General features: G+C 38.7%; 1 protein-coding gene and 1 long non-coding RNA gene across 2 annotated transcripts in view; one reads left to right on the forward strand and one right to left on the reverse strand.

The window, feature by feature from the left end:
- Positions 1-567: 567 nt before the first annotated feature.
- Positions 568-2,806, reverse strand: LOC142405763 (uncharacterized). The gene is made up of 3 exons (XR_012774320.1): positions 2,272-2,806; positions 1,852-1,991; positions 568-882 (listed from the first exon to the last, which is right to left on the reverse strand). It is a non-coding gene; the product is annotated as an uncharacterized LOC142405763 (long non-coding RNA).
- Positions 2,807-2,844: 38 nt separating this feature from the next.
- The window catches only part of SAMTOR (S-adenosylmethionine sensor upstream of mTORC1), a 37,813-nt gene continuing 15,136 nt past the window's right edge, over positions 2,845-25,521 (forward strand). Inside the window, exons 1-4 of the mRNA XM_075493732.1 lie at positions 2,845-3,002; positions 5,147-5,280; positions 15,869-16,010; positions 24,807-24,980. Of these exons, the coding sequence (XP_075349847.1) occupies positions 5,268-5,280; positions 15,869-16,010; positions 24,807-24,980 (329 nt within the window). The 5' untranslated portion in view covers positions 2,845-3,002; positions 5,147-5,267. The remainder of the gene's footprint in view (positions 3,003-5,146; positions 5,281-15,868; positions 16,011-24,806; positions 24,981-25,521) is intronic.

The following is a 25,521-nucleotide window of genomic DNA, read 5'->3' on the forward strand; positions in this document are numbered from 1 at the left end:
ACAAGATTTATATTCATCTTCATTTGTTCCTTGACTCTTCCTGTACTGTGTTCAAGAAATGTATTGAGCACAGATGTTTTTCCTCCACCTTGACAGAGCACTGGGTCATCAGTTCCAGGCCTGCCAGAACTGGTCCTGCTTTAACCGCCCACTCTGTCACCCCCCGCTATCTTATGTTAAAAATTTGATACTTCTCTATTTCCTATTTTTTAATAATAGCTTGTACACCTAGATATGAAAGTAGTCTGTGCATTAAAGTACTGAGTTGGATTTTTTCCCTTGTTGACATATTTCTAAAATACTAGAAAATGATAAAAATATTGAAAATATAAAGCAACAAAATCATTAACTTTTATTAAAAAAGGAGAGTCACGTAAAAACTGTACAGCATAAAGTCATAGTAATAAAGTTTGTCTAATATTGATACTGTAAGTTTTGAAATAATTGTGATAAATTAAAACCACTTTGTATTTAAAACCACTTTGTTAGTTTTAGAAAGAATCCTGAGAACTGAAAAACAACACTGATAACATCATTCAAATAGTAACTTTTTAGTATTATTCTGAGAGAGTATATTTCACGTAAGTGCAATTTTCCCCCAATATTCCAATTCTACAATTAGATTTCCAATTTTCCAAACCACAGGTACACTCATATTTTGACTGTGTACCCTACACTTCGGAGTCTGGAGGCTTGTGACTTGGGGGGTCGATGCCACAGCAGTATCTCACAGTTAGGGATCCTCCCAATGCCTCCATCTCTTTCCTGTCACTCTGGTACTCCTACTCTTCTGAGAAGACTCCCTCAGTGCTCTCCTAGTATCATGCCGCACACAGAAGACTGGCTCATGCTTTTCGTCTTCATTCTGTTCTTCCCCAAATCCTACACAACGTAAAAGTGGAAAGAACATTAACCACCATGTAGGCTGCCCCTTAACCAAGAGGTTCCTAGTAGTTATCAATGTAATCTCTTTTTGCACTGTCTTAATTCTTCTTGTGTGGACTTGCATATAAAACTATAAATAGGAATATTTCAGAAATCTATCATTAACCCCAGCACCAAGTTTTCTTTCTAATTCAGATTTAACTTCGTGGATCAGTTCGGTGAATATGAAATACAATAACCTATATGAGAAGCTGATTTTTTTATGTTTTCCAAGTCAAAGTAAAATTAATATATACTGGGGTTTTTTTAATTAATGCATGCTCATTTTTTTTCAGTTTCAAAATTAAAAGAAAAACATAACTAAAGGAATAACTAAATCCCTACACTTCTCTTTCTTTTCTTAGTGCCGATGTCAGTAGCAAAAATTGAAATTCTCCTTCCATCCCGAATTTTGAGAAAAAAACCTAACTGAAATATTCTGACAATAAAATACATAATGGTGTGTAAATATAGTGATGGAAGATCCAAACTACACCGAAGTTTTTTAAGCACTTACTGAAAAATAACAGTACTGAAAAAGCTGGGCCTTTAGTCGTAATGAGCAACCCACTTTCAGGGAGATGGGTGCGATGCAATATTTGCCTGCATAGCTCAGAGTGAAGTGAAGTGAAGTGAAGTGAAAAAGGGATGTCTTTGCAGTCAATAGCAATGAAAAGCTTTTGTTTGGACATTGCTGTTTTGTCTTGATAATTGCACCTTCAAAAAGAAGTTTATCAGAAAAGCAGAACAACACTGTGCTCCATGATTAGCTCTAAAATCTTTTTGGCAGGACTGACACAATGCTGATAAGGACCTGTTATACACCCCACTGCATAAAGTCGCGTGTGTCACTGACTTCTCATTAGGATGAAATCTTGACCCTACCCAAGTCAGATTTGTCACCAATTTAATTGTAGCTGCAATTACCTCCTTAATGTTTTTGAACATCTTCAGAGAAGATGATTAGCTGCTTCTGGCCAAGTCAAACAAGCAAGCAACTTCATGGCAGATTTCCCTGCTGTGATCTCATGAGGAGTGGTTTTGTCTTATCCTATTTCCAACGACGACTGAAAGAGACAATTGAAGATCTTTGGGTTTGGTGAAAGGTTGAAGCTGGGCAGAGAGAGCAGGAGACGAAGGTCTTGCCCTGTAAGGGGCAGTTTTGCTGGCTGCAGGTGTTGCTCCTGCTCTAGCAGTGTATTTCCACCCAAATAATGTCAGAAATGGCACTCCGTCAAGAAACAGGCCTAGCAGCACCATGAAGACAGCAAAAAGCCTGTACAAAACTGTGCTCTTCAAATGCCCACGTCCACACCACGGACACCAACCTACCAGGGTTTGCTTTACCTTATTTTGAATTCAGTTTGTTTCTGTGAGGTCTTTTGTAGATGGGGAATGGGTTTTACCACTCTACGTCAGAGGGATTCACACCCAGATCTTTTACAGGGGTCTCTGGGGTAGCACGTGAACTGGGGAAACGCCGGGAGGAGAGAGGAGCCCCCGCTGCAGTGGTGCCCCAGAAGACGCACGGCCCCCGTTCCCTTAGTGCGTTTTTCACCTCATTTCTCCCGCTAGTTTATGAAGCGCCGCAGGGTGACCTGATCTAGATGTAGGGTGTGGAAAGTTTTGCTGGAAATAACGAAGCCCACACCTCCGGGGTGCGGCCAACCCCGTGCCCTCGAGGCCGAGAGAGACCGCTAGGCGCCGTGCAGCCCCAATGGCCCCGCCGGCGAGGCCCGTTGCCGCCCGCGGACGCGCGGCCCTGGGGCGCCGGAGCCGCTGCAGACTCCATCTCCCGGCATGCCGAGCGGGGCGGGGCGGGGCGGGGCGGGCGGCGCGCATGCCCGCCCTGCCATAGTGCCCGGCGCTCACGCCTCCCCCTCAGCCGGGCTGCGCGCGGCGGAGCAGCGGTAACACCATGGAGGCCGTTCCCCAGCCGCGGTCCCGGCCCGGCGGGGCCGCCGCTGCCGCCCCCCTGCCGCTGCCGCCCCCGGAGCAGGAGCGGAAGCTGGAGCAGGAGAAGCTGTCGGGGGTGGTGAAGAGCGTCCACCGGCGGCTGCGGAAGAAGTACCGGGAAGGTAACCGCGGGGGAGGGGACCGCCCCCTCCGCGCTGCCCAGGCCGGGCCGCCCCGCTCCCCTCACGGCGGGAGCCGGGCCGGGAGCCGGGGGCGCTCCGGCGGGGAGCCGCCGTGCCGCGGCGGGAGGAGGGGAGCCGCCCCCACGGGGGGCTCCGCGCGGATCGGAGCGTCCCCCCGCGGGCGGGGCGCGGCGGGGCGGCCCGGTCCCCCCAGCCGCTGTCGGGGCGGCGCGGGCTGGCTGGGCCGCGGACCGCTGCCGAAGGGGGTGTGTCGGGCGGGGGGTGGCTGGGAGCAGCGGCAGGGAGCAGCGGCTGGGAGCAGCTCCGGGCTCGCTTCCTGCTCCTCCGCGGGCGGCCGGGGGTGCCGCTGCCATCGGCTGCCCGCAGCCCTGTCGAGGAGCCCCGGTCGGGTCTGCCGAGGTTTTGCCGGTTTCCGTGGGCTTTTGGCAGCGGAGACCCCTTCCTGGCTCAGGAGGGCTCACGGCACATCCCTAGGAGCTCTTCCCGTGGGATGTAGGAGAAGAGGGTTAGTGTGGACGGATAATGCTGCGAGGTGAAAATGTGCGCTTGGCTAAAGGTGTGCTACACCTGTGTATGGACATGGATCCGTGTGGCCCTACGTTATTGCTCCGTGTGACAGTGGCTCATAGCTTACAGCGAGGCCTTTCACCACAGGCAGTTTCCAAGTCGTACGGCAATGTTTTCCAAACTGAGGATCTGCAGGAGTGGGGAGGACAGTAGGTCATGAATGCCAAGAGGGATTGAATGGGGATCTGGAGAGGCATGGGTCTTTGTGAACTGTTTGTGCCTCCTGTCTATCAGATGTGGAGGTATAGTTCAGGCTGGAGCACCAAGCAAAAGAGTTGGGGAAAAGCTGTTATAAAATAAATTGCTCTGAGTCCTTGAAAAATCTACTTGGTCATCAGTATTAATGCCCTTATGCAAGGTTCTTATGGGTGGTATTGGAATGCTTAAAACCTTCCAGAAATGCTTTCAGATGAGTGTTAGAGTTGAGATTTGTTTACTGAAATTTGTAGTCTCCTCGGGCTGATTACAATGATCTGTCTAATTTTTATAATACAGGTTACACAAACCCCATCCATTCATTCTTCCAGCGAGTCCACAGCTCTTTGCTGATCTGGTGCATACCTCAAGAAGGACACTTACGAAATGGGAACTCTTCCTGTTGTAGGCACTAGTTCTTGCCTCTCTTCTCTGTCTGTATGTGACACGTCTGTTAAAGTAACAAGGTCATTCTGCTTTCTGGACTTCAGAAGTCTCCACAGGAGTCTGTCCATGGGATTTGGGCACAGATATCTACCTATGTAGACACTGATCAAGAGTCACTGTTTATTTTGGCCTTGGCAAGCCAAAACTGCAGGAAGGATCTCCCTTGTTCTCCTGACATTTAGGTAAAGGAACATAGTATGCTTTAACAGTCAAATCCTGGCAAAAGAGCCCAGCTTTGAGCAGTTCATATTTCTCTGTTATTTCAGAGTGCCTGCAGATTAAGCCAAACAAACATTGGCACTGTTAACTTTACAAAAATGTGAGCAATCTCTGTAACAACTGAATTTTTTTTAGATGAGAACCTAAGTTACATGGAAGTCTATGTAAGCCTACTTCTCAGCAAAGAGCAAGTTAGTATGCAAGGGTAAGTTGCGTTTTATCCTTAGTTCAGTGTATATTGGTTAAACAAAAGAGCAAATAGTGCTCTTAACTTACTTCATATGTCCTGTAAACCATGTGTTAGTGAAAACTTTACAGTGATTTTTCTAGCCACTCTAAATTAGCAATATTGTATGTATTTTCATGGAGAGAGTTAAAACCCAAACAGTTCATCACATCATGTCTATGCAATAAGGAGAGCTCCACCCATTACCTACTCATCCAATAGTAGGTGCTTTTTACAAGTTACTAGCGATCAGTAGTCATAGTACTTCATATGTTAGGTTGTTTCAACTTCAGAATTTTGGTTTTGGAGTCTTTTCTCCCTACATTTCTCTATGCTTCTAAATGCAGACTTGAGAATCTCCGTCCTGAAAGCCTTTAATGTCATTCTGAAATTGTAATACTAGTATGTGCTTGACCTCTGAAGGATCTTTTCTTGAGGTTTTTTCTTTGTTTTGTTTTCTAATACTCAGACACGCTGACTGGCAAGTATGTTACCCTGGTAAAATCAAAGTTGACAGTTTGCTAAAGAGAAGTAAAAAAAGCAACACATTACCTGTAATTTCTCAGCATGAGTTGAGTTATAACTTGGATATGAAAAGCAAAGGTAAAAAATGCATCCTTGGTTATATGCTTATAGCTTATTACACAGGGAAAGCCTCTTGTCTCCTGTGCACTGCCTCTCACAGTGCACTGCACCCACCTCCATATGAAGCAGAAACTGAACTATCTGTATTATTCCAGAATCTTGTATTGTCCTTTTTTTGTTTTGCCTTTTTTTTACTCTGCCTTTTCTCAAGTTTACTGGAGTTCTATGAAGCTAGTTTCCATTTTGTCTAAATAGCAAACAGTACTAGAATTGCTGTTGCATGGATTTCGATGCTTTGTCTGTAGATACTAAAATAGAATTGCATATTAATTTTGTTGGTAGAGGAAAAAGCGTGTTGAGTATCCTTCTGAAAGCTATATGATTATGTTGCACAGGGTGGATAAGTCTAAGAAAGTCCTTGGTATTGTAATATGATCTTAAGTTACTGTCTTCTGTTAGAATTGTTGAAGGGAAATAGATGCTTCCTTGAGACACAGATGTTTGTTGATAGAAGTTATGCAGGCTTGATTTTAATAAGCTGATTTCTTTGAGAATTCATTTGCCTTGCTGATGTTAGCAAGTGAGTTTCAATGAGCAATTGTAAAAGGCAAGCCAGTGTATTATCTGACTTGCTTATAACTGGCACTATTGTTATAATTTTGTTTCATTTCCCACAATGGTTCCCGTCTTTTCTGAAGATGAGCCAGTGGAAAAGTGACAATATGCTTCAAAACTGCAAGCTAACATGTTTCTGAAGAACTTGCATACTTGTCAAAGTGCAAAAGCAATATTTCTTAACTAGGGATGCATCACAACAATTTTTTTGTAGTTACTGAGGAATTAGTAGGGTGAAGTTTAGTCAGCATTATGTCATCTAAAGGATTTTATTTTAATATTTCCCCCCCCTTGGTGGAAAACTAGTAACTCTTGAGATTCATCAAAGCTGAATCTTGGCTTCTTTTAATTTCTGCATTTGTTGAACCACTTTTACTTGTAAGTATGGTGGATGGATTTTGTATTTACTTCTGTACTGTGGCTCATATCATAGTCCCAGAGCATGCCAGTGTATTTATGACAAGCATTTGCCATGTTCAAAACGGTTCGGCTTAAATTCTTTTAAGTTTACATTGAAGTGCATTTTTTTGTTTTCTTCAACAATTTAACTTTTCTACTGTGTGACTAGGACTTACCTTTTCCTGTTTTCAGGATCTTACTAATCTAGTGTGACTTCTAGTGGGAATATTTGTATTTTTTTCTCCTTTTTCATCTCCTTTTCTTTTCATCTTTTTTGATTTCCTTCCCTCTCCCTTATGCCCTCTCTATTATTTAGTAAATAAATAAGGGAAGCATGTAATTGTAAATGCCATGGCAGATTTGGTGTTTTGTGATTGTAGGATACTCTTTTTTTTTTTTTTTTTTTTTTCCCCCACTGTGGATCCTATGGTAGTATTATATGTCATATAATTTAAAATGGTTAAATGAAGTTTAACAAATGAGTGTGGGGTTTTTAGCGTGGGGGGAAAAAAGAAAAGTGTTGTTTGTTTGTTTGGGTTTTTTTTCATTAAGGTGATTGGGCCTTGACACATTCACTCAGTGTGGACAACTAAATTAGCTAATCATTAATAAGTTGTTTCAGACTACTTTAAGGCAGTGATAGAGACAGACAAAACCTGTCTAGTGGTTCCTAAAAATACACATCATTCTTCAGGTTAGCCTATAAACTTTGTCTTCATGAAGAAAACTTTCTTGAGAACAAAATACACTGAAGTGTAGCGTTTTCACTTAGAGTGTATCTCATTAGCATAAGACTCATGTTTTTCTGAAGTTTTACTTCTGTTTCCTGTCCAAATGGATTAGTTTAATCTTAATTACCTTACCAGGGTAAAATCCAAAAGCTGAAACTGCTCTCAAATACTCAGTTATTCACTTATGAGAAACTTCAGGGTTCTGCATGCTTGACACAAGCACTTAGAAAGTACAGAAATTAGGGTCTTTCAGGAGACTTGAATTTCTTCTACTAGCGTGTTACAACATGGGGATGGGGAAAAAACAGTGTTTGGTTTAGTCTCTTGCTCGTGATTCTGTTGCCTAGTACCATAGGTGACTGCAAATTTTACAGGATTTTCTTCTATGCATCTTTTAGGCATCTGTAGCCATGGGCTGGAGCATGTTGTATTGGTTGCATATATGCATGTATGTTGCATATATTGCATGTATGCTGATGTCTGTCAAGCCTGACAGACAGGCTTGTAAAAGCAGATTTAGTGGTTCATATGGAACTAAACATGATCTACTGAATATCTGCTATGTGATATTAGTTTGTTTGTTTGTTTCCAGTTGCTTGTAGCAGCCAAGTAGGTTTAATTTTTACTGCGATAAAAATCCCTTCCCCTGATACAGAGGCAGCCTTTTTCTCTCTCTGAGTTGTTTACTACCTTTGTAGTCATGCAGAGCTGTATTTATCAAGTAAACATTTTCTCTGCAGCACGACCCTCAGTTATAGATGGCTTTGTATGTAGTCTGGAAAGATGACTTACAGGACCCTCTACTTTTCCCTGGAAATCCTGTGTTGATTACAAGTGGAAAAAAACTTGCTGAGGTATCAGTAAAGGTATTTTATGAAATAATTTGCTGTGTCTTCACTAAAATGTTTCATTTCTCCTTCCGTACACCTGTTAAGGTTGTTCAGGCTTGGAATCACACAGAACTGGTATTTGTCCTGGTACTAGTTACTGTGTCACGGAAGCTGATAGAAATGTTTCTAGGTAGTAGTTGGATTCCTTAAAAAAAGATTTTTTGAAACTTTAAAGAAATGGATAATAACTTTATTAAGAGGTTTTTCAAATCCAGAAAATTAGGAAGAATTTACAGGACCCTGCCTGATGGTAATAAGTAGCCTGAGCAGGTAAGTGGTTTAGACGTTCATGTGAGAAGTGTTGTTCTGAAGTCAGTTGCTTTACGATCTCTTCCTCTCTCATGTTTTTCATGAAAAACCTTGAGAGGGCTTAAGTTCTTCCTGGTGTGAAACAGGAAACATTTTGAAATAGTGACATTTTTCACAGGACAGGAAAACTTTGTCACTGAACTCTACATGATAAGTTAACAGTTGTTACTTCTTTTTGTTAAACGTAACTGGCTTACTATAGAAATAAACCTGTGTTTTCAATATGTCCATTTGTCTTTCCCCACTTGCATTAATTTCTTGGAAGAGGGAGACATTTTGTAATACTAGCTGTTACATTTTTAAGCAATAGAAACTAAATGTCACTTCATTAAAATTGATGCTATTTTATGACATCGGCATTGAGATGTGATTGCCCTTACTGTTTGCACACCACAGTTTTGCAGTGAAACTTTCATTAGAAATCCCATAATATTTTACAGTTTGGGGGATTTAATTGTTGGTATCATTTAGGTAGCCCACAAATTTTGAAAACCCACTTGCTACAGGACAGACTTGCATCCGCTGAACAAACAGCTATATGTAACCTCCTTCCCTGCTTCTTTATTGCTTTGGCGGGGAAGATGGTGTTCCTATTGCAGGGTCAGCATAATGAAATCTGTACCTGTGCCTCAGTTGGTTCTGATTTTTGCTCCTGCATTTGCACAAATCTACAAAAATCAATAATTTCTGTTAATGTGTTCATCTCTGCATTGGTGTCCTTAAGGTGCAGCACATAGTCCATCCCACAAAGTCAGGTTTGGGGAGGAGGAGAGAGGGGTGATAGTTTCCAATAGAGTAGATCCAACACCTGGGGGCAGTAATTGCTTAAACTATCACAAATAGGCTCCCCACTGTTTGTGTGACAGCCATCAGAGATTTATAGCAGATCGGAGACATAGATCATTCTTCAGGGTGATATAAGCTGACCCGCAGTAGATGCTTTAAATAGCAGATGAATTGTACCCTGGGAGTCTGTTTAGTGTAAACAGATAGATAGGAAGTTTACCTGACAGGTCAGATGTAGAAATCTGCATTTGATCAAATGGATCCTTTCTGTGTGAGTGGAAGGGAGGAACATTGATATTGAGATAGATAGAGAAAATGAGATTCTTGCATGTTTTTTTAAGATTTTATTGTGAAATATTTCAGGTAAATCCTAAGAAATGTAAAGCAAACACTAGTCAGACAAGAGAAGGAAAATATTAGCTCTGACTGCTTGAACTTTGTCCGAGTTGAAGTTCATGTTCTGTATTTAGACATGTAAAATTGGAAAACAGTGAAGCCAAAAATACCTAATGTCTTTCACAAGAAATACTGGATACGCTGTTTTAGTAAGACAGATGTTCAGTAAGTTTCTAGTTTATCTTGTATACACAGAAAACTGTGAATAGCGTAATATTAGCTGAGATTCCCTCATGTAATTGATTTTACTAATCATTGGCGCAGGATCCAGACATTTAGTAGTACAGCTAAATTTCAACTGACAAGTCACTGTTAGTGAGGAGATTTTGTCAGATATTCAGACAAATTTGACTTCAGCTTTAGCCTAGTGGACAGTGTGGGGTTGCTTTTCCCATTTACTGTTTAGCATGTTGTAGAAGCTAGTTTACTGTTTCCAGCAAGAAAGTGAGAGGCGGTTTTAAGAGGCTAAAAATGAGATGGATTTTTTCATTCCGCAGTGCATTGCCATCAACAACAAAAAATAAAGCTCAAAGATCTTGCTAGGCACTGCTATGGCCAGCAGCCTGTCATCTGAAGTTATCCAGCATTGTCATGGACTCTTGTTAATTGTGGGGATAGGTTTGCTTTTTACAATGAGCAATTGGAAGAGCTTTATTAATAACTATTGTACAAATATGAACATGTCACTTTTGCCTCTGTCTTTCATTGTTAGTCAATGTATTGAGCTTATTTTCTCCTCTACCAGAGTCATCAAAGGTGTACATAGGAAGGCAATGTGCTTTTAAATAGAAGTATTGAAAAGGCAGTGGATTTAGTCTGTTTTTTTACCTTACCAATTTATATCAGCATGTATGTAGCCAAGGCTTCAAACCCTTAAACCCTTGTTTGGTCTTTTTTCTTCCCCTCCCCCCCGCCTCCAATTACAGCTACTTTGAATTCAGAAAATTGTAGTTTTCCAAAAGGAAATAATGGGTGTTCTAATGCCAGTTTTCCTCAAGTATTAAAAAACTGTTTCTTTTGGGGGGCCTTGTTGATTAAGATCTAAACCCACATTGCATCTACGTAAAGTTTAAGTACATGGTGTCAGATAAATTTTGGGATACAAGATCTTGTTTGGTGATGGATGGAGTATTTTGTACCAGTTTCTGAGATCGTCAGAGATGACTGCTTTGTTTTTCTGAAGAGCACCAATGGAATTAAGGAAAATAGTAATAGACAAGATAGGAAATAGAAAATAGACAAGACTTGTCTTGTGGCTGCAGATATTACTTTTAACTCTATATGACTTAACTATTTTATTGCTTGATAAGACAGCATGATTCAAATCAGTTATTTGGGGGTTTATCCCATTCCAAAATGAAAAATATTTTCTCTAGCAAAACTGACCTCTGCCTCTTTTATATACAGAGGGTTGTGTTTTGTTTAAAATACCAATTGATATGATTTTTTTCTGTCAGAAGTCTCAGAAGTTGAAGAATAATTGATTAATTTTTCTATTTATTTCATAAACAAACCTTAAACAGCAGTTCCATTTAACACTCTGTAAAGAAATCTTTTTTAAAAATAAAAAAGAAAAAATAGGATGGAAGAAAGCTTAAAATAGACTGCCTGGAGAGAGGAGTTATTCGTGGTGGTACAATCCCACACCATGGCAAACCTGGTCTTCTCACGCTGTGCTGGGGACCTTTGATGAGATTTTGTAAACAAATGTGGAATGAGGCGAGTTCTTACTGAGCTTGTATGATTCTTTATTAAAATTTTTTTCAGGTGTTGAAACTTACAGCTAACGTTAGGTCTCTATTGCTGTTACCCACAATTAAAAACTATCTTGTAATTAGGATAATTTAAAAATAACTTCTACGTGCCTGACCTGTTCTCTCTGTGACAGGATTCAGTAACTGCTGATTACTCTGTGGTTGAGTTTGGGGGTGTGATTTGGCTATTCTGTAGGCAATATTCATGTGGGTGGAAATTATTTAGAGGGATTCATCTGTTCTAGGTAAATAGTATTGGATTTTTGTTATTGCTTTAGAAAAGGCTGTGTTACGAAGAACCTACAAGTTGGTCAGTCATTTGTTTACTGACAAAATTGCTAGAAAGAGGTGGGTGGCTTTGGGCTTTTTGTTTTTGAAGGAATAGTTAATCTTCAAGGTGAAGAGAAGGTTATTTATTTATTTTCTAGGCAATTCTGGATAGAGAGGAGAGCAAACATTAAATAATTTTAAAATAATCTCACAGTAGGCATTTGAGAGGTGCGTGAAACTCCTGTTATGAGCCAGTCTTGCCAATCACACTTTTCAGCTGGACGTTGGCATAACTGGCTCCTTGATGGAGATCTTAGGTGTATGAAGATCTCTGAAGAGTCAGTGCTCAAAACAGGTTTTAAATCACATAGAAGATGATCTCCAAGTGCATAGTAAGAGTGTCAAGTAGCCTTGAACTTTACATTATGGTATGGTCATGATTATGTGAGATGAAAAGTTTAATGCACAAAATCAAATCTTAACTTTAAGATGTGATCGAAGATGCAAGACTTTTTTTTATTCCTTTAGATAGCCTACCACAAACCTGTATTTTAATTTACAGCATTATTGATCGCTTAAGAGAAGATTTTATTTATCTTATTTCTTTAGTAACCATTAGTTTTGCTGTGAAACCTTCCTGCATGCTTTACTGCCTCTTTGGTTACTCAAGCAATGATTCATAAATAAATGTTTAACTCCACTAGAGTTAATGCAGTATTTGCACATGGATTATAATGTATTATTTGAAAAATTAATACACAGTGGATCATAATGTATTGTTTGAAATATTTAATACATAGCTCTACTGTGTTCTGGGTATCAGTTTGAAATTGGGTGCTGCAAGACCTGTTGTAGTCACTACCTCAAAATCTCAACAGATAGGAAGCATTGTTTGCATTTTCAGCTTGGTATTGGAGCATGATTCTGGAATTAAAGTTCTGGTAAATCTGTCTAATGCGCCTGTCTATGCCTTCTCAAAGCTCACCCTGGAGAAGAATGGAGGAAAAACACAAGAACAACTCACTACCATGGTACTTGCTCAAGGAAAACTGGACCTCAAATGCTTCTTTGAAAGTCCCTGCACAATGGTGCCAGTGTCTTAAGAAAACCCTTTATCTGCAGTTGTTTTGGAGTTTACATTAATGAAAGGGCAGACGAATGGGCATCATATCAAACTCAGTATTGACAGTGGGTCAACAGCAGATGCTAGACAAGAATATATGAGAAGTGCTGCAGGAGTATCACCGTATGCTTGCTTACCCGTCTGTCTTTCAGTGATTTCATGGTCCAGGAGCTCCTATGTTAGAAATCACATCTTCGAATATGGACCTTGTCATAGATTTTCTTCCCTTAGTTTGCCCAGCTACATGAACTTTAAGCTTAATTACGTATTTTGTGAAGAAATAACTTTTTTTTTTGCTTTGAAGCTGCCATTCTATGCTTTTCCTGAATGTCTCCTACTCTTAGAACAACGAGAAGTTGTTCCATATTTACTTTTCCTATGTCACTTGTGATCTTGTGGAGGTCTGTCCTCTCCTGCTTTCATCTATCTTTTTCTTGCCTCTATTTAGGTGTTCCTCATACAGAAGCCGTGCTGTATTTGTCCCATGTTGCCATTTTCTGTATCTCTCTAGATCTGTTGTTTTGGTAGATGAAAACAAACCAAAGTGCACACAGAATTGAGTTGATATAGGATGCGTGACGGAATTACTTTGTGATGAATTTTTCACTTTGTTCTGCATGTCTCTTCTAATAGTCTGTATCATTCAGTTTTATTTTTCTTGTCAGCTTAGTGCCAAGAAGCTGTTACTGTCATAGGCAGCTCTGTTACAACCCAAAGTTCATGTCCCAAGGTGCTGGTAGTCAGTTCTGGGTCTGTTGCTATATATCTAAATTTAAGATCCCTTATCTGTGGACTCTTTTGCCCTTCATCTGACTTTGAGAGAATCCCTGCCTTGTTCAGAAAGAAATAAGAAGAGTTGCTATGAGACCAGGAGTCAGTGTTAGGAGGCATCGCTACTTTGCTGTAAGAAAGGACTGGCTATTTAAGAACATCTGGTCTTTGCATATTTCTTCTTCCCCATCTGTCTTATTTCTTAAGTTTTAAGGAAAAGTGGTATTTGGAAATAGAATAGTTGCTTAAGAATAGACCAAATTAAGTAATGGACTAAAAGGAGAACAGTTTTAAACTTGGGATTTTGTATGTGTGATGTTTTCCCTCAGTAAGTGTTCACTTGTTCCTTTTTTCTTTCTAATTATTCCTGTATTCTTCAACTAAAACTGCGGCAACTGCATGTCATTTGAGTGTTTCACAGTTGTGTGGAGCATGTAAGATTCGGAGTACTGTGGCAGAGAAACTATGAAACTATATCTAAATTGCGCCAGAACTAATTGGCTATTGAGAATACACTTTGAACTTGGCTAGTGCTTTCTTGGTGCTGTGTAGGCTCTGCAGTTTGTTGACACGAGAAATAAAGATTCGTAAGAATTGTGCTTGTTTTGCCCCCTTTACTGCCTATACCATTCCTTGCTCTCTTTCGTCAGTAAAGTATGTTCTGTCCTGTGTGATTGTTTCTACATAAGGCTCTCCTGAAAGCTCTGGAAAAGTGACCCACAGGTTTTAGCAGAAATGTCTGTGGGGGCCTGCCTGCAACTTGGATGTTTCTCTGCTTTAGTGGTCAGTTGGTGACCGCACTAGCACCTTTTCTTATATAGCATATCTCTCTGAACTTGGATCATTTGGGAAATAATGAGGGATACCACTCAAATATAATACTATATTTTTTTATCCAGTCTAGTAACTTTCTCATATATGCTTGTTGAATAGCAAGCAGGATACGTGATTTCTTGCATAGCTTTCCTATTTTGTTAAAAACTAAATTATGTCCACTCCCTTCCATCTCAACTGCCATCTCACACAAGGGAGTATAAACACCTAATTTTAAACATGACTCATTTTTATGATTGTACAAGTGTGCTAGATGATTATTTTTGAAGAGAAAATTGCTGTGACATCCCTAAACCAAACTTAAATAGGGAGTAATCTGGATGGTTGGTTTAAATCTAAGTGTGCAACTATTTATGCTTGTCCATCATACCCAGTCTTGCCGTAATTGGAGGACAGGTGAAATGAAGGGATTGTTACTGCTTTGCACACATGAGGCGGGGGAAAAAATTGCCAGTGGAAGAAATCTGTTAGTTATTTACTGCTAATTAAAACAAAGCCCATCAAAGAAATTGCCATAAGTGGGTTAGAAGCAGAAATCTCTTACTGATAAGAGAAGGACAAGTTATACTGTAAGCTTCTTTCAGGCTTTGGCAGACATTAATGGTTAGCTTATGCTTGATACACCTTTTAAATATTTATTTGTAATATGAAGGTGCTACAAAAACTGGTTCTGGAACCATGTTGTGAAAAGTAAGTTCGTTGTCCGAGTCAAAGCTTAAAGTATAGCTCTGCTCTTGAAAACTTGTTGTTAGCTGTATCAGCTTGTAGGTGCAAAATCAGTAGATAATTTTTATTCTACAGATTTATATATATTTACACTAGATGTGTGCACACATTTGTGATTAAGAAACACAAAAGGAATTAGTGAAGATCATACCAGTGAGCACGTATTTTTCTTTCTTAGGGCAGAAATGTCCTTTTAGTAAGGTATACCAAGGGTTTGCGTGCTGTAGAAACCACAGTAGGAATTGCGGCTAGCCACGACTAGCATTTATGTTGCTTTTGTTTAGTGGTATGTTATGTAAAGCAAGCTAGGAGAAGTGGAAACTTAGCAGCAAAAGAGGGAAAATCATCACGTTTAATTACTTTGAAGTGCCAGAACCTAACCTGTGGGACTTCTTTTCAGCAAGGTGAGGAGCATTGACATAAACCTGTCCCTAGAGATCAGCAGATGAGTTTATCTATGATTTCCTGACCATAGTCAGTTTTGATTCTTCAGTACTGTCCCCTAGAAGCTAATTCATTGGGGCTGGCTAGATTAGGCATCAGCAGAGGCTTGAATTCCTTTTCCAATGTATCCAAAGAAATCTATATCTGGTTTAAACTTCCATTTCAGCATTTTTGCATGTAATACCATCCACAGTATTTGCCACGAACGTGAATGCTGCTAAAAAACCTTTCAGTCTTTCATTTCTAAAGTCGTGTTAATGCTTGTGCACAGAAACCTGAAAGCAAAACTTCCCAGAGACTTGAATTTCACAGAACAAACTGAACAAAATCAGTATACTGAGAATATTGCTAGTTTCTCAAGTACCCGATAGCCCCTTCCTTCTCCAAAACCTGGAATTTTGTGTTTGACTAGAGAAAGGGGACCTTGTTTTTGTTATGTGCAGGTAAAGTAATCTCTTGGTGCATTATGTAACTTTTAATTGGAAGATGGGGATTTTGCCATGGAGATAATGAGACACTTTATATCTAATGTGCAGTGTTTTCTGTTGTTTTGTTTAGTGGGAGACTTTGATAAGATCTGGCGTGAGCACTGTGAGGATGAAGAAACTCTGTGTGAATATGCTGTGGCAATGAAAAACCTTGCAGATAATCACTGGGCAAAAACTTGCGAAGGGGAAGGCCGAATTGAATGGTGTTGCAGGTAAATCTTAACGCATTTGAAAGATGCAATTGCACACTTTACTTGCAATTATTTGTAATACAAGGCTTAAGTGTTTTTTGCTTTTTTACCAATTTTTAAGATTTGTTCTATAACATGTTAATGACTTATTGCTTCCTAAAACAAATACCTTCTTACTGTTCCAACTTACTAAGGAAATACAGCTTATGAAGTGTTTTGTTATGAGGTGACCCTTTTTGAAGTATCTTCACAAACAAGGTTTGTATTTTTTTTTTTTCAAATACTGAAGCTGTTTGCAAGTAAACCTGTGAAGTAATTTTCTATACATTTGAACCTAAACTGAGCAAATGCAGTGAGTGTAGCTCAAGTTTCATTTTCAGGGCTTTGGTTTGATTTGTGCATATAATAGTGTTTGATCTCTAAGTGCAAATGTCTGCTGCATAATTTTCAAGTCTTAATCTTGACTTTAACCTCTGTGAAGCTTATTTTAAATGGATTTTAAACTTTAAAATTCCTATATGTCATAAACGTCTATTTCTTATTGGGTTGTCATAATAGTGAACTCATGAAGTGAGTTCAGCTAAACTATTTCAATCCTTGAGGAAAATAAACTCCTAAAAGAGAAATGTTGGTCACTCAGGATTCCTGCATACAGTTGGCATCGAAGGCATATCATGGAATCTGTACAGCAGAATAAAACAAAATATTGTTGCAGTCTAACTGGGAAGAGCATTTATCAATGGTCCTGCCTTTTAGACAGGCAAAAAGTAATGTTGTGTGCCAGTCTGTAGGTCCTGCAGGTGAGTGTTGCAGTGTGATGAGCAACAGGCAGCAAAGAAAAACAGGCATAGTATTGCTAAATTTAAATTCATTACATGGGTCCTTTGAGCCCATAAAACAAAAAAAAAGAGGAGGGAGGAACAACTGTGAAACAGTTGATCTAGAGTACATCTTGGTGGCAACTTGAGCTGTTCTGTTGCTTCTGGAAATGGAGCAAGTAATAACAAGCTGGTTTCCTTTTTCCCTACAACAGGCTTTTAAATATTTGAAAACCATTCCTTTACGTATCAATCTTTTATCCTTTAGCTTAAAAAAAAAAACCCCAAACTAGTTAAGTGTTTCTCTATAGACTCTTTTCCAGACATGTTTCATGTATCCTTATCCCAGTTACAAGAGAGGTGGATCAGTTGGAAAGGACTATGCCCAAAAATGGACACAGCATTCCCCTGGCCTTGTCAGGGATACATAAAATGAAGAAATATTATTGAGGTTGTAGTAAACACTTGTTTATGCTACTGACCTTGTTTGGTGGGTTTTCTGTGGGGGTTTTGTTTGTATTGGTGTGACATTGATTTATGCTCACTTGTGATCCCCGACTGCCCATTTTTTTTTTTAGAGGCTTCCTCAGTGGGTAGTTGTTTTTTTGTATTTGTGCTGTTCATTACTTCTGTGGAAATGTTGATATTTGTACTTCTCTTTACTAAATTACACTCTCTTGAATCACGTTGAATTCTTAATACTGTGATTTCTTGCAGCATCTACCCCCCACTTGGCATCATTCACAGATCAGTCAAGAGGAGTACTGACTGTTCCAATGTTCAGATTATCTGTGAAAATACTAATTGTACTGGATCCAGGACAGATTCCCATGGAACATTGCTCGATATTTTCTTACAATTTGATTGTCAACTAATATGTGAAACTTTTTTCAGTAGAGCTGTGTGCGTTTACTTTAAAGTAATTTCAGGTAAACAGGATTCCCTTAGCTTGTGGCAAACTTGTCTGTTACCCTGTAGGACAGGATAATATTCCTTGTGGACAGGGGAGGAACAGTTGATGGCCTGTGTATTGAAGATTTTTGGCTCTGTGTCTCACTTGTTTTCTGTTTGTAGTTCCTACAAGATTTACAAAGTAAATATTTAAATAAAGTGTCCAGTTTGGGCCTTGCAGCATGAACTCATTGAAAAGAGAATCTACCCAGTAAGAGACTAAAATGCTCTCAGTATAAAGCTTTAATTAAAGCACGTACCTTTTCAGTTTGCAAAGTCAAGGGGTCAGGAGTTTAACATCAGTAGAAAAAGAGGGGTACTTGTCACTTTTGTGTGCCTCAAATTAAACTGAGGCCTGGATGGCTAGATACCAGAACATATCAGATTGACTTTGTGTTCTGCAATTTTTTGTTCCTTCTCAAAGGGCCAAGAGGTGTGCCAGACCCCATTTGTTACCCCTGCTTGTGTCTGCATAATTGCATGCAAGAGAACTTGACTTGCATGAGACTTCACTGAAAGCTTTTGCTCAATGCTTTAACTGTGTCACCATAACAGCAGGACGGTAGCTGACGTATTAGATGAAGTTTAATTTGGGAGTGGAATGCTGAAAGTACTCGGGAACCACTGGTGTATCCCTGCTGAAGAAAGGCTAGTCTGAGCTTTTTTGTTTTTCTTTGAAAGAAGATCTTTTCAGGGATCTGAAACTGAGAAGTGTTTTTTTTTCCACTAGTTAAAAAACCAAACAAGTTTGGGGTTTTTTTTCCTTCATTTTCCTTGTATTCTCTTATAAACAAGCACCAGATAAAGTAAATTAGAGAATGCAGAATAACCACTAGAGAAGCCGTGTGTACTTCTCAGGATCAAGAATAACAATTTTCTTGCAGGGTTCTCCTTTCAAAAGTCTTTCTAGCTATTTAGGTGAAGACACTGGAAAAATGCTTGTTCTGACATTAATTCTTAAACCAGATGGCAAAAAACTTATTATTTTACTTCTTCATTAGTGGCTGACTTAAACAAGCACATATCCAGACTTTAGAAACCGTAAAAAATTGAAAGCAGTACATGATAGACTGCTGATGACCATATGCTGTGTTGTATAGGGCCAGTTTTATTTATTGTTTCAGGGCAACATTATACAACTGTTAGCTGGGGAGAGGGGTAGGGAGAAGAGGAATTAAAACTTTGTCCCCTTTCAGATGCAGGTTAATTATACCCTGAGTGGTGTTGTAAAAAGCCTGGGCAATGCTCAACTGTCCTTCCCTTGCTTTCTTTTTATATCTTTAGAAAACTGAATACAATGGTATTTGGAAATTAACGCTTCTGTTTCATTTCATTTATATTACAACACAAAACTTAAACCTTAAACCAAAATAGAGTAAGACGATGTTTACCCTGAATAATTGTCCTAACTCTTAATTTTTGCTGGCATAGATAGGCTGGTGAGCCTTTGTGTGGACAATGAATGCCAGCCTGTTCTGGTTCTAATTAGAACAAAATAAGCTAAACTAGCAGGTTTGCTTCTTTCTGTTGATTTTGCATCAGTGTTAAGACTTGTGTTGACTTGGCTATTTTTTTAAATAACAAAGAACAAAATCTGCACTTCTAACTATCATGACAAAGCGCTGTCTAGACCTGCATTTTTTTAAAAGGTCTTTTGACTGTTTCATGAGCAAACTGAAGAAATATGGTCTTGATGAAGTTAATGTCAGGTGAGTGCAGAACTGTTTGGAAACCACTTGCAGAGAATAGATGTTAGAAGCTTATCTTAAAAATGTGATTTACTGAGAAGGACTCTGTCAGTGTCTGTCCCTGCATCTATTACTAATCAATATTTTCATTAGCAATCTGCTAGAATAAAGTCTGTTTATTAAATTCGCAAATGAGACCAAACAGAAAAGAATTGTCACTCTGAGAGCAGGATTAAAATTAAGTGTTGTTAACTATACCAAATATTAGATAAGAATCTAATTAGATAAATCTAAAGAAATTATCAAAAATATTTAATTTTTTCCACAAAAGTTTTGTTTTTTTTTCTAGAAGCCAGAGCTGTGTAGTCAAAAGAAGAGAAGGCTAAGTGATCTCTTACAAGATCTTTGAGAATAACAGGTTTCTTCTAGAACTGTAAAGCTGCTTCCAAACTTGTTGGAAGATTGAATAAATGTTTGAAGTCCTTTCAACACTTTTTTGCAGCTTTTTTGATGAATGCAGTTAGTCGAGCAATTCACTTTCAGGAGAATGGAATTAAGAGGGAGGTGGTGTAAACAGGAGGAAGGAAACAATTTAAAATAGAAAAAAGACTTAATGTTCATTGGTCATGTTTGTATGACAGTCTTCATTTTTGCTCTTAAATAATACTTTGTTCTCACAAAACCATATCTGTTTGAACAGTAGAGCTAATTAGAGCAGTGATCATATGATAACTGCTGTCTATTTTCAAGTTCTTGGAATCCTCCAGTATTGAAGGATATTGCCTCCAGAAGCTGGCTTGGGGTGGAGGGATGGACACAACACCAGAGAAACATCTGATTACAGACCTAATTGTGTTTCTCAAAATCCTAAAACTGAGACCAAATATGAAAAACAAAATGGAAAAACGTATTGTATACAAGTTTCTCAACTTGAAATTTAACAAAATATAATTATAATGAAAAATTATAATACTTTACATTGAGAAACCTAGTGCTCTCACCTATGCTGAATACAGGATTTCCTTAAACTAAAGCTGGGTTCGCATGACAATAGCAAAATATTTTCCAGTCCAGAGGAAATTTTTCTGCTCTTCTAGGTATGATTAATGTGTACAAGAGAAATGGAAAATTCTCCCTTCCTTGAATTTCTTTGGAGGTTCTGGGGTGGGTGGGTTAAACCTGTAGAAGAGTTTATACTTTTTTTTTTTTTTTTCAGGCCAGCAGCTCTGTCAGTTTACATTAATAAACTTATTCCTCAGTGTGTGGGAGGAGGAGAGAAATGTTTTGCAGACAGAAACCATGATGAGAAGTCCAGACTTTCCTTCAGCTCTGAAGGGAAGTATGTTATTTCTCTGTAACCTCACTGAACTTCATCTTCAATATTAGGTTTTGATTAGTAAGCATTGTAAGGAACATAAGTCAAGCTTACCTTTTCCTTGTTATAAAGCAGAAGGAAAGAGATGGACTGTGTCAGTTCTTAGCCTGTAAAACTGGCTGCTTGAAACCCTTGAGCATTGATAACAGCTATCAGAAACTGCTTTTTGCCATGATAAAAGCTGAGCACACCAGCTTTAATTTAGTTGGTTGTTATTACTTGATGAGAAGAACTACCGACTGATTCATGGCTTTTAAATTTCCCATGGTGTTTCTTTGGCAATTCCCTCCTCCTTTATTTTAATTATATATTCTATTGAAACCCTTGGTTTTGGTCACTGTATTTGAAAAAGAAGCTTCTCTTTCATTGCTGGAAAGTATTGACAAATGAGTATGTATTTATATTGGCTTTTACTGAAACTTCCTATACGTGTCCAGCCCAAAATGGCGGAACAGGGGGGTCAACTTGAACAGGTTGTTTACCATTTGAGATTTGAAGTATGGAAAACAAGTTTCACTGAGGAAATACCTAGATTTTTTTTTTTTTTTAAAGCAAGACATGAACTGGACACTTCACCTGTCTCTCTGCCAGCAAACTTAAACAGTTTAGACCTGAAATGTGTATTTCACAGTTTGTGTAAACTGTAGCAAGTGTTAGCTCAGGTAGCATTTACACTGCACAGTTCTTCACAAACAAGTGTGTTAATTGTAGAGCTATTATTGTGTCATCGAAGACTGAAAGCTTAAATGACAGTTAAAAATGGAGCCATGTCAGTTCTCAATTGTAAAATAGATTCCTTAATTTTATTTCTCTTTGTAGATAATTAAGGGATGTTCTGTTCATTACTTGAGACAGTTGTTAAATGTAGAGTCTTATATAGCTACCTCCTCAAAACCACAGTGTGATCAATGATGCCTTTTAATGGCTACGAAGTTAAACATGTGGCTACATCAACAAGTTACCATGGGGCAAACTACTGAGTGCATTACTTCTGGTTAGCTACTGTGCAGTGAGTGCCCACATGCTCACTGTTACCCCACGGCAGGCAGGAGGTCTGGTTCCATGAGGAGAGTACACAGACAGTTCCTCTGAAGCCACGGGAGTCAAAAGGGCAACATGCAGTAATCCTGCCAGAATTATTGTAACTTCAGAAAGGCGTAAAATGGAGATAGCCCTCAGTGTTATGAAGTGCAGTGTTGTCTGGGATTTTTTGTTTGGATGGGTGGATTTGGTTTTGGTTTTGTTTTGGGTGGGGTTTTTTTATGCTTCCTTGTGGTACTGCACAGGTATGCAGACTGGGATCTGAACATGAAGAATTTTACCCAGTCTTGGGCCTTCTTGTGGCTCTGGCCCTTCCATTCACCAGCAAAAACCCAGGAGTAGAAGATGCTTCTCCTCATGGTTGACTTTGATAGTGTCTTATGTGCAGACAAGGAAGGTCAGTTAAGAAGAATATAGAATTATGAGAACTCAGTTGACATGATAGACAGGGGTAGAAGGATAGAAAAAATACTGATTTGCACCAATACCAAGAATGAGAAAGAAATGGCTTCTCAGTGACAAGAGGAGCTTTACAAGTAGGTGGTTCTCCTGTGCAACAGCTTTGTTAAGTGTTAAGCTGGGCAACATACCAGCTTCTAGTGAATTAAAAAGTTGATAACATCAATAGTTGAGGAGAAAAAACAATACATTCCCCCAAGGCTGGGAACTCTTTGATGTGTTCTAACTTAGATGTCAGCATCAATGGGAGTGCAACGCTATTTAAACTGCCATTGATTCTGGATGTTTTAAGAGATATAAGGAGAAAAAAGACTTAAAATAAAAATAAAGAGACTGCAAGATGCTAACAAAAGTAGTAACGTAGCTGATAAATGGTGAGGGAAGAGATATTTTTTGAGTTTCATTTCTTTGACTAAATGACACACAGAACTAAATAGTTAGGAAAGACATAATCCCTAAATTGATCATACGCTTATAAACAAATAATACAATGTAGTATAGAATTTTATTAGCACACCAGCAATAATTCAAGTGTTTTTCTAGGGTTCGCTTTTGTTTATTGATGTTTTAAATATCTTTCCTGCTAAGTTAAATAACTGGCTCCTCCTACTTTAACTTTGTTAATTTTAGAATTGTGGTCTTTCCATATGTGCAATCTTTAATGGATGGAGTTGGTATGGTTTCACAGTCTATATATCGGGGAGTATTGCAGCCTCGACTGCTGTTCATGCTTCTGCATGTGATCTTGCTCCATACTGTTAAGATGTGGATTTTATTTCTTTATTCCACCTAGCTTCTCTTTGGTCTGAAAACAGCTTTGGTTACTGAGGAATTGTAACTATAAACTTGTTGATTATAAATATAATGTTTACTGAGTTTATTTCTTGTATAACTGTGTTTTCTGCTGTAAAGTTACTGTCTGCATTTTAGACTTTTATATTTAGTGCAAGAATGCCTAGGGCTTGCTTGAGCAAGTAAAACTTGCTTGTGCTTTGAGTTTGTTAGATGCAGGTCAGTTCTGATCTTGAGGTCCTATAAGCATGTCAGCACAGAAATGTGTCCAGGATAAGTCCCGTCCCCCCGACCAGAATTAGTAACCTGGACATAATGTGCTACTGTAATTATATATTTACTGATTCAAGGTGTTCATTTCCTACCAGCTTGGAGTAAAGTGACTTTTATCTGTACCTCTTTGATTGTGTATGTTTCCCTTTAAGAAACTCGACTCCAGTGATTTTTTTTTTTTTTTTTCCTTCACATCTTATATGGTGGAGGGGCTGGATATATTTGGTGCCAGTAATATCACCAACCCTTAGATAAGGCCTATGTATTCCAAGTCCTTGTCTCTATTTGTGATTTAATGCAGCATTATACCAACATGCCCCTTCCTGAATCTGTGATGTGAAATATTATGTTATCTTGATCCTGCTTTGTATAAGGTGTTATTAAACTACACCTGAATTTATGTTTTCTGGAATGTTTCCTTCAAAAGTCTGCAGCTTTGTTAGAGGAAAACTGAGTGAGTTTCAAGAAAGCATCATAAAAATGGGTTGTTATGAAAACATCATTCAAACAAGTACTATTTCTGTTAAACTTTCCATGCAAATACTTGGCTAGCATATCTAATTAAAAATACTGCTTTGTGCCGGGTGAGTCAGGCTTTTTAATTTCACAGCAGCAAATTGTTTCCAATTTTACTTTGTGGACAAAATTCAGTTATTCTCGAACATAGTGTACAAGAAGCAAGCATTAATGGTGACTACTGGTTGAAGTATACAGGTACAGTTTAACTTTTTTGATAACATTCATTCCTTTAAACAGGTTAACATTTCTGTTTGAGTATGAACAGATTATTTTGTTCTGGTTCCTATTAGTAAAATAGTTAAGTATAGGGAAAAATTGAAAGTTAAAATAAGTCTTCCACAATAATACAGCTGCTGCAGATATCTGTTACTTAAAACCAAAAAACACCCCAGGCAAATTCAATTAAAACTAAAAACTGGTGTATGTAAGCTAGCCCATAAGCCTGGATTATGTTTCTTTTCCCCCACATTATGTGCCTTGCAAGACACAGATGTTTCAAAAGCCCCTGCATTTATGGGGAGCTAGTTAATAACTGTTTGCACCTTAGTGGAGAACTGTGGTGCTCAGGTGACAGCTGAAGTTTACCCTCTGGTGATGTTCTGACAAGACTTCTGCTGTCTTGCTCTAAAAGTCTATCCAGATAAAACTATTTTGAATCTGTTTATTCAACTGTGACTTACGGCCTAGTTTCTGGAAATAAAACACCAATCGACTTCAAGTGTGTCTTTGGGTGTATCACATCTTTCCTAAAGCTGACTTACCGAAGTTGCAGTAAAACGCAGATTTGTTTAAAAGCTGACAGCACTTGTGTCTTTTAAACCTCTGTCTTGTGTCTTATCTATAGTAATGACCAAAAATAGCATTCTGTTTTTCTGGGGAATTTTTCTTTTTGTTTTCTCAGTGTATGCAGAGAATATTTTCAGAACGGTGGGAAAAAAAAAGCACTTGAGAAAGATGAAAAAAGAGCACTTCTTGCTTCCAAGACCACTCCAGCTTTAAATGTTCCCCAGGCTCCCAAGATTGAAGATCCCTTGCCAAACTTTGGCTTGACAAATCATGAAGCTGTAACAGAAGAGTAAGTTTTACTTGTTTTCCGGACTTTTTTTTCCCTTCTGTGCGTGATAAGACTTACCTGGACGTTTTTTCCCTCTAAAATATTAGATCAGTCTGATGTATTTTTAATAGTTAAGAAAGGGCATTTTCATGTGAACATATATACATGTTTCAATAAATATTTATGTTGTAGTATATTTTGGTGGATGCCATAAAAAAATTGCCTGAGAGTGACAACTTAGTCATCTTCATTTAAGTGTTAGAGCAATTTCACTTTTGTATGTCATTGGTGTGCAATGCAATTTATATTAAACCTTGAGGTGAAATAAGGGAGACGTTAATTAAGTTAGAATCTAATGGCTGTTCAGCATTGTTGAAAAGTCAATTGCTTATGTAAGTACTAAGTGCCAAATGTAAATATCGGAGTACTTAAAACTTTCTCTTCATAAATAATTGCAGAGAAACTCTTGATTCCAATTATACACTTCAAAAGCAATTTTGAATTATAACCCTTAATTTTAAATGTGCTAGCTTTCTGATGACTGGCTCTGCAGAAGTTGTAG

This window comes from Mycteria americana, chromosome 1 (assembly GCF_035582795.1).
Source record: "Mycteria americana isolate JAX WOST 10 ecotype Jacksonville Zoo and Gardens chromosome 1, USCA_MyAme_1.0, whole genome shotgun sequence".
Taxonomy (NCBI): domain Eukaryota; kingdom Metazoa; phylum Chordata; class Aves; order Ciconiiformes; family Ciconiidae; genus Mycteria; species Mycteria americana.